Source organism: Emys orbicularis, chromosome 2, assembly GCF_028017835.1.
Source record: "Emys orbicularis isolate rEmyOrb1 chromosome 2, rEmyOrb1.hap1, whole genome shotgun sequence".
NCBI lineage: Eukaryota > Metazoa > Chordata > Testudines > Emydidae > Emys > Emys orbicularis.
In genome coordinates, this window is record NC_088684.1 from 68,770,036 (window position 1) to 68,784,659 (window position 14,624).

Genomic DNA, 14,624 nt, shown 5'->3' on the forward strand with positions numbered 1-14,624 from the left:
TCCCAGATCCAGCACCCCGAAACTCCTCCTGCACCCAAACTCCCTCCCAGAGCCCACACCCCACAACCCCTCCCGAAATGCCAGTTTATAGAGCTTTGTGGTTTGTAAAGTGCCAGATAATACAGCTTTTCCTGTATATAAATAGTATAGCAGCTGCATAGCAGAAAAAACTTAAAATGAGGAAGCACTAATACTGTTATCCCACTACTTCTCTAGTACATCCAGAGATTTATAAAAAAAGAGATATTCCATTAAAACACTTTTATCCAAAGAATATGTTCAATAATAAGGTCTAAGAGGAGAGAGATGAGGCTTGAGTTAATTACACAGAAGAAAATAAAATTAAGTTGTTAATCATTCTACAAAATACTCAATTCCCAGGGTTAAACTGAGTAACAGAGACAGGGCTAAGGTCAGTTCTTGTGTTATATAAATCCATCTGGAGGAATATTACCAGAATCAATATTAGTTAATCCTATACGGACCTGACTGGTTTGCGCTTTTATTTTCAGAAGATGCACTTTTCCTGGTTCCTCCATTGCATGATTCCTTCTGGCTGGAAACACAAGGACACTGCCTTGTACTACTAGTTGAACTCAGATTTTGATGGCCGTCATAAATTATTGTTAGGGCTAATTTGCTCTCCTCCACTTCCTCCAAATCCAGATTTATGTTACTAATCCCAGAGAGGATTTCATTATGGTGCTCATCACATGAACTAGAGTTTTCTTTACAACTGATGTTGGAGGGAGGATAAGAAGTAAGTTGTGAGTCCAGCACTTGACGAGATACAGCATCTGTACTAACACAGTCTACTTCTCCTGGAGGATCTGTTTCGAGTTTAAACGCGTTGGTTTCTGTGCCATCATTATGTGGGCTGTCAACAGTCCATCCTTGACTTGCCCAGTACTGAAATTGTTCCCAGTAATACCAGTATAGTTCGCTATAATGCTGCTTCCACTTTTCCTTGGTGTCAGGAGAGTTCCAAGGCTCAGAGGTAGGTACATTCTCAGACAATTCTACTTCCATGTGCTTCTCCAGCCAACTTTGCCACAGAAGACCTTCTCCATACTCACTCCAATATTTTTCCCATTTCTCTTTCATCTCACTGGGTAAAGCATCATTAATAGGGCAATCTCTATTTTCACAGTTGTCCTCATTTGGAAGCTGGCATGTTTTTTTCTCCTCAGTTTGTTCTGTATGTAAAGCTGGATCATCTGAAAAAGACTGGTTATTGTCTTCACAATCTTCTTCCCAGGTTTCCCGCATGATCTCATTCAAGTGCTTTTGCTGCAACTTTTTCTTTTTTTTCTTCTTCACTATCTTATTTCTCTTTCTGGAATTTTCTGATGCCTAAAAATCAAAGAGAAATAAAATGTGTTTTTAAAAAATGCCCAGAACCAAGTAACTCACAAGGGAGAATTTATTCTTTCCTCCTTGTTCTGTCTTCAGAGACATTGCTGCTTCTGCCCTCCACTCATTACTCAGAAGGCTAATGCAAGTATTTTTTCCTCATGAGTAAAGCTACGAGTATGTCACGGAGGTCGCGGAAGTCACAGATTCCGTGACTTTCTGCAACCTCTGTGACACTGAGCTCCTGCAGCAGCCCAGCCACTGTGGCAGTGGGGGACTCTCCGCAGCTCCCAGCTGCCATGGGTGGCGGCCTCCCCCCCAACTCCCAGCCCTGCAGGGCGACAGGGGATCCCCTGAAGCTCCCAGCCCTGCAGGGCAGGGGGACCCCCCGGAGCATCCCAGCCCAGGCAGGCAGTAGGGCACACCCCAGAGTGCCCCAGCCACCACAGGGGACCCCTGGAACTCCCCAGCTCCAGCGGGCGGTGGGGGACCCCCAGAGCTCCCAGTCACCATAGGCAGTGAGGGGATCCCTGAGCTCCCAGCCCTGCAGGGTAACAGAGGATTCTCCCCACCCCCGTCCCCAGCTCCCAGCCACTAGGCAGGGAGCCACTGCTCCCCGCCCCTGCATTCAGTGGGGCAGGGTGCTGGACCCTCCTCCCTCCCCATTTTGTCATGGATATTTTTAGTGAAAGTCAGGGAGAGGTCATGGCTTCCATCTTTATTGCCCGTGACCTGTCCATTACTTTTATTTAAAATATCCATGACAAAATCGTAGGCTTACTCATGAGATCACTGGTAGAAGATACTAAGGAAGCTTTTGGAGGGGAGCAGGGGAAGAAATGAACTTCTGCCACAGCAAATAACCCTTCCATTTGCTGCCCAAGATACAAGGTAAACCTGACAAAACTATCCAATGGTGAAGGAGAAGAGACAGGGAAACAACTAATAGGAGGAAAAAAGTAATAAGATGGTCAACTTGGTGTTAAACTCATAATTGGTATAAACAAATGAAACTCCATTCACTTTGGCGCAGGAATGCTTGTTTACATAAGCAGTGAATTTGGCCTGTAGTCATTTTTAAAAGCCATCGACAGAGATCAAGAAATTGTTTCACTAGTGCCTGACAGTGGATCTTTGGCTAAATCCATGAAACTATTAATTTGGCAGTAAGATGGAAAGAGAATAATCCTCTGTTACACTAAGTACAACTTACTAGGGCCAACAGCTACAAAAAAAACCCTTATCCTGCACAGAAGTACATCCCCAAACTTATTTCTGAATCACAGTCAGCTTCACTCAGCTTTGTAGTGCTGAGGAAAGGAGCTTCAAAGTTCATTTGCATCAATGGCTGAGACTTTCAAAAGAACAAGCAGTGTTCAAGTTGTTAAATTGGAAACCCATTTTCAGTTGCTGTCAAAGTTCAGCTAGAACTGAAATGCTGTGATCCAAGTTTTGCAAAGGAAACCTTACTCATTTTTTCTTAATGCCTGCTGGATAAAAGACATCCAGAGTTACCTAATGGGGTTGTTATCTGTACAAATATCTTTGGAAGTACCTATATTTTAGAACAAAACTTTTCTATTATGAATCTGAAAAAAGTCAAACATGAGAGTTACTTAAACTCAAACCTGCTCTTCAGATTGTGTGTGGCCACTTCAGAGGCAAAAGCTGTCCCATCAAGAAGTTGGTTCCAGAGAACGAATACCTGTCTTTCACTGATGTTACTTCCTTCACAGCCCTCATACCATACTTTATTTTAACATACACTTTGTAAAGCACCACTCTTACCAGTGTTCTATAAATTAAAAGTAGTGTGTATTCATTTCCCATTCAATTTCTTTGTCCCATAGTTTGTGTACCACTGTTTTTAATATTGTGTTTTGATCAGTTTATTCACAAACTGGTTCATTCAAGAAATTAATCAGTTCCTAGTCCTACAACTTGCTCTGTGGACCAGCTCCTTCACGCATGTGCAGAGAGACCCACATCACACAGCGTTCAATTTACTTTCATAGTCCAGAGTCTGGAAATACAGATGCATAAAAAGCACAGTAAACTGGGGTTTACCACAAATTCCTTGTGAGCTGACAGTCCTCCAAACTGAAGTGGTAACCCCATACTTCTCATGAGTTCAGCCTCTGAGTCCAGTTCATCCTCTTCCAGGACCAAAGAATGATTGTTGTTTGAATTTTTTGCCACATTGGGATGATGATTCCCCTCCTTCTCTTCCTCTGTTTGCTCCTCTCCTATAAACAAGTTATATTAATTTACAATTTCATAAATTGGTTTCAATCCTACCCAGCTCTGCTCTGTATCTTTCTGATGGAGAATCAGGAGATCTGCACCGCAAGTTTCTTTCCCCAGTTACATTCTATAATAACATTTGAAAGCTGCTTAGTAGGTACGGCCTTCTCCATCTCTTGTGTTAGTTGATCATTGCAGCAAAACCAATTATCTCCAACTCATCTGAAGTGACTAGTTTTGTTGATTTTTTTTAAACACAGCAGCCAAGAAATATATTCATGAATTCTGAACTTTTGAATGATGTCATTATTTCAATTAATTATAACAGAATAAGGGCCTTGGTTTTTGCCTGCATGATTTTTGCCCCTGCAATGAACTGCACTCAAAATAAATTCCCAGGAAAAAGCATGAATGGAGTGGGGACACAGAATTGTGGGTGCAATTCACTACAGGCACAATTTTGTGCCTACAAAATGAAGACCCAGTGTGAAAATCAAGTCCCAGTTGTTTAAATATTTATAAAACACATGCTGCCTGATAGTATCTGGCCAAAAATCTAAAAGCAAGGGAGAGAGTACAGAAAGTAAATGTTTCACAGGACTTCTTTTGGCATATCATTAAACCATGGAAATGGTCAGCAACTTTACAAATGTAGCATAAATGGGGTAACAAAGATCATACAATTTTACACAACGCGGTGTGCCAAGAATGTCACTAAATCATCTCAAAAAGGATACAGATAGCTATCAAGCCACCATTTGCTCTTCTCTCAGTCTTTACATTTAAAAAAAAAATTGACATAATTACAAATTTGTTTAGCACTACAAAAATCATTGCCAAAGTAGACACTGCATATTAATGAGGCTGGCTAAATGCAGACATTTGTAATTCTGTAGAGAAAATTGATTCTTAAGCATTTTAAAAAAATTATAGTTTCTTAGCCCAAAATATATTTATTATGCAGATAACAAGGATCATCTTCAAGTTCATCTACTAAAATGTGCTCTCTCTCCTTTCACCTCTATGCTTTGGTTGGTGACTGGCCCCAGAATTCATCCATATACCTAAAACAAATATGATTGCCTCCGTTTCTGACCCCCACTACTCTGACAACTCCAAGTTCTTTCAATCTCCACTTTGTTGCTCTTTCTCAATGTGTGTGGAAAGTTTAGCCTCCTCTCTAAGTAGAGCATTTCCTTTACAAAATATTTAATATCTGGGCCGGGTAGGAGTGACAGGATAGTAAGGAGGAAATCAGATGTGAAGGGAATCATGTTCATGTAGGCATCTTGATGGGGAGTGCTAAGGATGGTAGCCAATCAGAGCAGAGGAAGTTACAGTTGCCAGAACATAATGTACACTTATAATTATGTTATCCTTATGCAGGGCAGGTCCTCTTAGCAAAAGCATTGAGAAATGGATGAGAAATGAGTGTATAATTATGGGTTAGCAACTATACAGTACTACCGCACCCTGAATAACTAATGTAATCACTTGTTTACATAATTACACATATTATCACAAAGCACATATTTACTACATAATTAGTAATTATTTTAGCCACTTGAACTAAAATCAACCCTGGTGTCTTTAATTATCAAGCATACTTTACCTGTACTGTCATAGTCTTCTTTACCATAAAACCCCTTTAGTCCTAATTTGTATAATTTTCGATCCCTATAAAACAAATGAAAAAACCCCAAACATTAAAACACATCTTCATCATCATCATCATCAAAGGCATACAAAGAAACAGAAAAACAACACAACAACAATGAAAAGGCAACATCACTGATGAATAACAGAAAAAATCAGCAAGAACAAGAAGAAGCTGTAAAGACTGGCTGAGAAATAAGGGCCTCCTCCACCTGCTAGATAGAGGGAAAATCTAATGCCCCAATTCCGCAAAGAACTGTTCACGGGGTGCCCCTTGCAAGATCAATGGTCATTCATGGCAGTATCAGGGCCCAAGTGCTCAGATTTCTTCTGAGAGGGTGCTGAGTGGAATATGCTTTGTTACCTCCAATGCTGCCCCTAACAAAATGCCAAGCTCATTGCTAGCATCATCCTGTCTTGCTCACATTTTACAGTAGGCTAGGCAAGATGGTCAACTGAGCAGTCACTTGACTGCTTACTATTTGACCAGTCAAATATTGTCAGATCTTCCAGCACAAATGCCCTGATGTAGGTGGCAGACTACGCTTTTGATTGCATGATGGTGTCTGTTAGCAAGCCTACATAAATGCCTTAATTAGGGCTGTCGATTAATCGCAGTTAACTCACGCAATTAACTCAAAAAAATTAATCGCAATTAATCCCAGTTTTAATTGCACTGTTAAACAATAGAATATCAATTGAAATTTATTAAATATTTTGAATGTTTTTCTACATTTTCATATGTATTATATTCTGTGTTGTAATTGAAATCAAAGTGTATATTATTTTGCTCACAAATATTTGCACAGTAAAAATGATAAAAGATAGTATTTTTCAATTCACTTCATACAAGTACTGTAGTGCAATCTTTGTCGTGAAAGTGCAACTTACAAATGTAGTTTTTTTTTTTGTTACATAACTGCATTCAAAAACAAAATAATGTAAAACTTCAGAGCCTACAAGTCCACTCAATCCTACTTCTTGTTCAGCCAATCGCTAAGACAAACAAGTTTGTTTACATTTATGGGAGATAATGCTGCCCGCTTCTTATTTGCAATGTCACCAGAAAGTGAGAACAGGCACTTGCATGGCGCTTTTGTAGCCGACATTGCAAGGTATTTACGTGCCAGATATGCTAAAGATTCATATGCCCCTTCATGCTTCAGCCACCATTCCAGAGGACATGCTTCCTTGCTGATTATGCTCATTAAAAAATAAGTGTTAATTAAATTTGTGACTGAATGCCTTGGGGGAGAATTGTATATTCCCTGCTCTGTTTCACCTGCGTTCTGCCATATATTTCCTGTTACAGCAGTCTCGGATGATGACCCAGCACATGTTGTTCATTTTAAGAACACTTTCATTGCAGATTTCACAAAATGCAAAGACGGTACCAACGTGAGCTTTCTAAAGATAGCTACAGCATTCAACCCAAGGTTTAAGAATCTGAAGTGTCTTCCAAAATCTGAGAGGGACAAGATGTGGAGCTTGCTTTCAGATGTCTTAAAAGAGCAACACTCCAATGCGGAAACTAGAGAAGCCAAACCACCAAAAAAGAAAATCAACCATCTGCTGGTGGCATCAGATAATGAAAATGAACATGCGTCGGTCTGCACTGCTTTGGACTGTTATCAAGCAGAACCCATCATCAGCATGGACGCAAATCTTCTGGAATGGTGGTTGAAGCATGAAGGGACATGTGAATCTTTAGCGCATCTGGCACGTAAATATTTTGCGATGCCAGCTACAACAGTGGCCTGAGAACACCTGTTCTCACTTTCAAGTGACATTGTAAACAAGAAGCGGGTAGCATTACCTCCTGCAAATGTAAACAAACTTGTTTGTCTGAGCAATTGGCTGAAAAAGAAGTAGGACTGAGTGAACTTGCAGGCTCTAAAATTTTAGATTGTTTTATTTTTGAATGCAAGTGTTTTTTTACATAATTCCACATTTGTACGTTCAACTTTCATGATAAAGAGATTGCACTACAGTACTCATATTAGGTGAACTGAAAAATACTATTTCTTTTGTTTTTTACAGTGCAAATACTTGTAATAAAAAATAAATATTAAGTGAGCACTATACACTTTGTATTCTGTGTTGTAATTGAAATCAATATATTTGAAAATGTAGAAAACATCCAAAAATATTTAAATAAATGGTATTCTATTATTGTTTAACAATGCGATTAATCGCACGATTAATTTTTTTAATCGCTTGGCAGCCCTAGTCTTGATCACTCACTTTACTACGTTAAGGCCACTGTAGCGAGGAGGTGTGGTCCCTCTCAGAAGTGGACACGGAGGGAGCACTACAAGCCACCTGGTGGGCGGAGCCAGGAGGGCCAAGCCCTGCACGCCAGAAGCAAGGGGAGGGGGGACAGGAAGGGGAAATATAAAAGGCCAGCCCAGCAGCTGTTAAGAGGGAGTTGCTGGAGGAGGCAGATGTTTCTTCCCTGCTGCTGGAGTGGAGCACCAAGGAGAACCGCTGCTGCCCCAGGGACCCGCAACGTTCTCAACATGGAGGAACTGCTACCACTACCCCTGGCAGTGTATCCCAGGGAGACTGAGGATGACCCTTGAATACAGGTACGCCTGAGGGGGAGAGAAGGAAGCAATGCAGGGGAACCAGGCAATAGTCTGGTGGAGAACAAGCCTCAAATCAGGTCAGCGTGTTGCAGGCAGATCCCTGCTGACCCAGTGGCAGACTGCTCCGCCACTGTTAGGGCTTTGGGTTGGGACGCGGTGGAGTTGGGCGAGCCCACGTCCCCCCTGCCACCCCACCACTGGGGTGGCAGTGCTCCCACTCCATAGGCCAGGAGGCCTGTGCTCCTCAGCTCACCCCATACCTGAGCCCCCAGAGACTGCGTGTGGTGCTCACCCTGTACCTGAGCCCCTACACTGGGCTGGTACTACAGAGCTGCCTGATTGCTGGTCAGAGCCTTGGGTGGTTGCTGCCCCACCCTGCTTAATAGCTCGGCGAAGAGACTGTTACCACTCTGCCTGGTTACAGGGTAGAGCCCAGACTGTTTATGGCCTCGCTCCGTTTGAAGGCTGGGCCCCTTGAGAACTGCTAATTCCCCCCTTTTTTCCTTTGTTCAGAGAAGGCTCTAATGGACCCAAACTGCAAGGAGGTGTGCCCCCACCCCCCATACACACACACGTAGATGCGGAGGGACATCCACGCCAGCTTACAGCCACCTGTTGGGGAAAAAGGTAAACTGGGTGAAAGCTGAGCACCTTGATTGGCTGGAATCTTCTAGAACAAACATTGTACATATGGATTTCTTGTATACGACACCATCAATGTACGTGGTGGTTCAGACAGCACATTAAACAGCCTATTAAGTTAAAAGACTCTGGCTCTGCCCCAAAGAGTTTGACTTAAACTAACTAGACCAGGGGTCGGCAACGTTTGGCACGCGGCTCGCCAGGGTAAGCACCCTGGCGGGCAGGGCCAGTTTATTTACCTGCTGACGCGGCAGGTTCGGCCGATCGCGGCCCCCACTGGCCGCGGTTCGCCGTCCCGGGCCAATGGGGGCGGCGGGAAGCCGCGGCCAGCACATCGCTCGCCCGCGCCGCATCCCGCCGCCCCCATTGGCCCGGGACGGCGAACCGCGGCCAGTGGGGGCCGCGATCGGCCGAACCTGCCGCGTCAGCAGGTAAATAAACTGGCCCGGCCCGCCAGGGTGCTTATCCTGCCGAGCCGCGTGCCAAACGTTGCCGACCCCTGAACTAGACAAATATACAGAAGTTAACTTAGAAGGGAGTGGGGGAGGAAGAAGCACATTCATAGACATTAAACCTCCTTTCCCAACACATAGAGAAAAGATGCGCAGCCACTAAGCCTCTCCCTTAACTAAAGTATCACAACTATTAAGCCCTCCCAAACACTTTCCCCACCCACACCAAACAAAACAACCCACATTAAATGCCCATGTAAATAACCCCCCATTTCTCCCCTCAATAAAAATCCCCAAGCCTTCCCACACAAATCTTGCTGAGAATATAAAAATATTTTATGCTAATGAGGAGTATTGACATCACATCTCTGTAGAGGCCCCTCCCTTCCCGAAATCCTGCTCTATTCCTCCTCCAACTGCTGCTTATGTTTGCTGAGGGGAGGGGAGGCCATCTGCTCCCCGCCCTCTCCACGGGATCTGGGAATCTGTAAGGGTCCTAGGAGGGAGAGGGCAGCATGCCCAAAAACATTTTGATTGGCTGGAATCTTCTGGAACAGCAGGAGTTAGAAATAGATTTCAATCTAAGCGTAGCCATTTAGTTCTAAGAGATACTTGATAATCTATTATGCAGAGTCAGGGGAAGCCAAAATCATTTGCATGGACAATTTTTTTTTAATAGACACGAACATGCAACAACTGCCAAAGTTAAGTGCAATCTCTGGTTTTCTGAGTATGTGACACATGTAGGTAGAATGGAGAAACATTTGTTGAATTCTTGTGGTATATGTCCAGGTGCTGTCAGAGATAGATTATTGCAGTCAAACAACAAAAAAAGGAAAACTGGCGTGCATCAAAATTTGGTTTTCTTCTGTGCATTCTCCTTCTACTTTGTCTTTGGCAGCACCATCATGAAGCCTGGAGTCTTTTGATGAAGACAGTTATATAAGTGACCGTGAAAGTGAAACTAATTTCATTTCTTCATCTTCTAATAAGAATTTTGCTACCCCATCTGCTTCAGCATCAAAAACTTCTACTCCTGGAAAGTCTTCCAATGTTCATCAAACTAGTATCAAGAGATTTTTGGGTAAAATGTCCAATAACCAGAAAAATAAATTTCACTGTATGTTTGCTAGATGTCTATATGAAATGGTATAAATATAAAAATCCTTATATGCTAGAATTTTTTCATAAGTTGTGTCCAATTTACAAAGTACCTATTAGGAAGCAGCGTGCAGGCAGTCTTCTAAACGTCAAAGAGAATTATGAAGAAGAGAGTTGGTTTTATCGCAAAAGCTCCTCACAGGTCTCTAGTGTCTGGAGCAATATTTGCAATGAGGATGTCATCACCTTCATGATAACAACTCCACAACAAGTGTTTACTCATTCCAGTGAACAACTGAGCATCACCCCACACAGCCCAATATATTGCTAACCAGTGAAAAAATATAATCAATGAATTGGATCCATGGAAGGTTATTTTGGTTGTGACCTACAACGGAGTAACATGAAAGCTGCTTGGACTTTTAGTTGATAAATGAGAATACAAACAATCTGTGTTACTGATGTGCTGCCTATACGATGTAGCTATTCATTGGTGAGGTTGAAGAGCTGAAAAGCATTGACAAGTTTTTCAAAAACAGACAAGTTTTTCAGCATAATTTAGTACAGTACTCAGTCTCGTCCATTCCGAGTAAGTCCTGTGATACCCTATGGGCATCTTCTATTAAATGTCTCAAAGATTTTCAAATACACAAGAAGGCTCTTCAATCAGCCGCACTGAAAAAAAAAAGGGGGGGGGGGGAGCGGTGTTGTCTCCGAGTTATCTGCACTGACATTTTTGATGACAATGAATTCTGGATGCGAAACTCAAAATTCATTTTACTGAGTGAACCCTACTTCAGTCCATTCCGAATACGGAAAATAGTTCTACGTTGTCTGATGCCAAGAATGAGTTCCTGAAAGTTAAGAACATATTTGGGAAAACACAGTCCACTTACAAAATCTGAAGAAAAAAAAATAGACAAAATAATATCACAGAAAAATCAAGTGATCATTCCCACAGATAATGCTGCCTAGTTTTTTGACCTATGCTTCCAGGGCCAAGACCTTACTGATGATTAATTTGTTTCAACCGGTGACCTCATAGGGGCTGTTGCAAATTTTAAACGATAGTCAAATAAACAAACACCACTGACAAGGTAAGAAAGTATAAAGCAAAAGGTAGCCCATTCAGTCATAAAATAACATGGAGTGAAGTCTCAGCAGTAGAATCAATCAGAGAAAACAGCTTTTTCCTTCATTGTGGTGGAAAGGGTTGTGTCCTCCTTGCACTATAGCTATAGTGGCAGATTTTCTTAACACATACATGTATCACTGCATGTGCAAAACAAAACTGGTCCATCTGGGGAACCATCCATTTAAAAACCAGAAACTGAAGACCTCCTCTTTCTGGGAAGCTGGTGACAACGTATCATAATTTAAGATTGGAGAACAAAATGTAGATGAAAACTTGACTCAATATTCATCAGATAAAGAGGAAGGAGATACCGATGAATGCGATGATGAGGACAAAGATATAGACAAAGCCGTTGAAGCTGACAAAGAAAATGAAGATAAAAAAAAGAAAGATGCTTGAAGAGTTGACTAGCTGCCTACCTAGCATATGTGCATTTAAAAATGACTCTTTTCTTTTATAGTTGCTATGTGTTTGTGTTACTGCTGCTTAAATTTTATTTTTCTTTGAAACTGCTCAGTCTTAAATAATGTTCTCGTTTGTATGCCACCTAACATGGCTAAAAAGCCAATAATAATTATTCTTTCATTTGTAAAGAAATTATTTTCTTTTTGGACATTTTTCTGCGGTAAAATAACACAGTTAAATAACTTGCTGTTTGTAGTAAGGCTGAGCCTACTGGAGACCAAAAAGACTTGGCCCTGGTTTACATTACAGAGTTAGGTCAACATAAGGCAGTTTACATTGACCAAACTCTGAGTGTATACACTAAAATGTAGCCCCCACTGATGTAACTTGCCCACTACACCGACTTAATAACTGAAGCGTAGCGCTGAAGTCGATGTAGTTAGGTTGACGCAGTGTCAGTGTAGACACTGCTTTGTTTACACTGACTGTTGCTGCCTTTCAGAAGCTATCCCACAATGCCCTACATTGACAGTTAAATAGGTAAGCGCTCCTAGTGAGGACACGCACGGCCAACACAAGGAGCATAGTGTGGACATGCAAAAACAATTTAATTACTGCGGTGGCTGTATGTCAATGTAGCATAGGTCAACTTAATTTTGTAGATGTGATCTTGCTCTTTTTTAAGCAACAGAGAGTCCTGTTTCAGAGTAGCAGCCGTGTTAGTCTGTATCCGCAAAAATAACAGGAGTACTTGTAGCACCTTAGAGACTAACAAATTTATTAGAGCATAAGCTTTCGTGGGCTACAACCCACTTCTTCGGATGCATATAGAGTGAACCATATATTGAGGAGATATATATACACACACATACAGAGAGCATGAACAGGTGGGAGTTGTCTTACCAACTCATGCGTCTGACGAAGTGGGTATTCACCCACAAAAGCTTACGCTCCAATACATCTGTTAGTCTTAAAGGTGCCCCAGGACTCTCTGTTGCTTTTTACAGCTCCAGACTAACACGGCTACCCCTTTGATACTTGCTCTTTTTTGTTACTGTTCTAATATGATAGCAATTTTAAACATTTTATCATTTTGACACTCTGAAAATATTGGACCAATGTTTGGCCAGTTCATTGACCAATTATTTTTGGACCGGTCCAATGCCCAGCCCTGCTGTGGAGCACACAGGTATCTCCCCTGCTGACACCCACTAGAGAGGTGAAGCCCCGATCCTCCCAGTGCACAGGGAGAGACCCACCCCATGGAAAGAGGCAGACCCTGCATTAGCGCTAGTTACCAGCCCCCCCGAGAGCTGAGGTCCCCCGGGGAGGGGCCCGTACTCACTCCACAAAGGCCCGGGAACAGAGGCACAGGATGCTGCCAGCTCCCTCGTCCGCCTGCAGCAGCAACTCCGCCACTAGGCGGCTCCGCGGCTCGTACGGCATCCCGCACGCGGCCAACGGGAAAGGCGAGGCGCAGCTGTCACGCGCCGCTCTCCGGGGCTCCAGGCACGCGCTGCTGTGCAAGTCTGGCGGCGGCCGCGGGAAAGGCCGAGCTTGAAGCGGGGGCGCTGCGCACGCAATGGCCCCGCGTTCCTTCCGCCGGAAGTAGCCTCAGCGGGGTCGGGGAGTCGCACCCAATAGGGTCCGGGCGGAGTCGCAGGAGCGTGTTCTTCGTGGCTCAGGGCCGACGGGAGAGCCGCGCTTGGGCTCCCTGGCGTCGGCTGGGAAAATGCCCGGCTGAGCCTTTCGTTACCGGCACTTCCCGCGTTAAGTGCAGCGCGGGGCGCCCTGCTGGCCCTTGGGGCAGAGTCCGTGTCCCGGCCCCCCGGGCACTGGGGGATGAAGCTGGTGGCCGCCTTCCACTCCTCGGAAATTGTCCCCACAGCGCGCTGCTCTCCTGCCAGACTCGCTCCCGCGCGGCGCGGCAATTGCTACCAGACTTTTTTGTTAGGAACAAATTCTTCTATTATCTGAACACTGTTGAACGTGGCTTCTCGAGTCCCTACAATAGTGATTTCCTGAGATAAGGAAATCTGAGATAAGGTGCTGTTCTAGTACCGGAGTCCTCTTTAAGTGGGCAGAGGTGTCTGGCCTGTTTGTCCCTTTTGTATACAGTATATTTCAAACACATTGTTTCTGTTCTTTGTGCCTTTTAAGTACACCTTGGTCTCTCTTGGTGATTTCTGCATTTGTTATAGGTATTTTATTTTCTCTCTTTATATTTATGGTGTATTTTTTCCTTCCTAAAAGCTTTAAGTTAGATGGTGCACAACACTTTAACAGGCTCACCAGACTGGAGGAGGACATGTCCCCACTACACCATGCTGAGCCTGCCTCATTTCCATCCCTGGCACTGAGTGCAATGACAGTTCCAAGGGGACAGCAGCACTAGCCTCATCAGAGGGGGCAGCTGGCCAGCACTCAGAGGGAGCATATGCTACACTCTTTCAATGGATAGGCAGCAGCATATCTCGGAGCCCGTGCCAAAGAGATGCTCCCTTATATCACTTCCTCCTAATTTAGGTGCTGTGTAGTTGTCCATTTCCTAGCAGGCATGTGATGCCTAACTCAAGGCTAAGCTCTAATATGGTAGAAACCACAGGCTAAATAGATCACCAAATACATCACATTCAACTGTCTTGGGACCAGTATGGTCAGTCATCAAAAAGGCCAGTTTTTCATCATTGTTCTGTCCCTGTGGAATGTTTGCTACCTGTTTACTTCTCCCTCGTTGCTCACAATTGTGCAGAAACAGACATCTTTTAGATGAGGAAATGAAGCAGCCAAGGGACAGAATGTATTACTAAGCTGAGTGGGAGGAAAGGAAAATTAGGGAAGTTGTCAACTCCCTTTCTCACATGGGCTAGCCCTACTCTGACATCTAAGACCTTGTCTTCACTCAGGGAAAAAAGGCATATTCTAAACTTGAGTTAACTAACTCAGGGTAAAATCCTAGGGAAGACAAGGAAATTTTCAGTTTTCAACATGAGTTAGCAGGTCAACTTGAAGAGAGGCTATGACTCACCTCTAGTGTCCTTGTAGGGT

General features: G+C 43.4%; 1 protein-coding gene across 1 annotated transcript in view; it reads right to left on the reverse strand.

Annotated features, from left to right (window-relative positions):
- Positions 1-13,134, reverse strand: part of TGS1 (trimethylguanosine synthase 1) — a 48,625-nt gene extending 35,491 nt beyond the window's left edge. Inside the window, exons 1-4 of the mRNA XM_065398574.1 lie at positions 12,922-13,134; positions 5,210-5,274; positions 3,421-3,599; positions 486-1,353 (exon numbers count right to left, since the gene is read on the reverse strand). Of these exons, the coding sequence (XP_065254646.1) occupies positions 486-1,353; positions 3,421-3,599; positions 5,210-5,274; positions 12,922-13,022 (1,213 nt within the window). The 5' untranslated portion in view covers positions 13,023-13,134. The remainder of the gene's footprint in view (positions 1-485; positions 1,354-3,420; positions 3,600-5,209; positions 5,275-12,921) is intronic.
- Between the last annotated feature and the right edge of the window lie 1,490 nt (positions 13,135-14,624).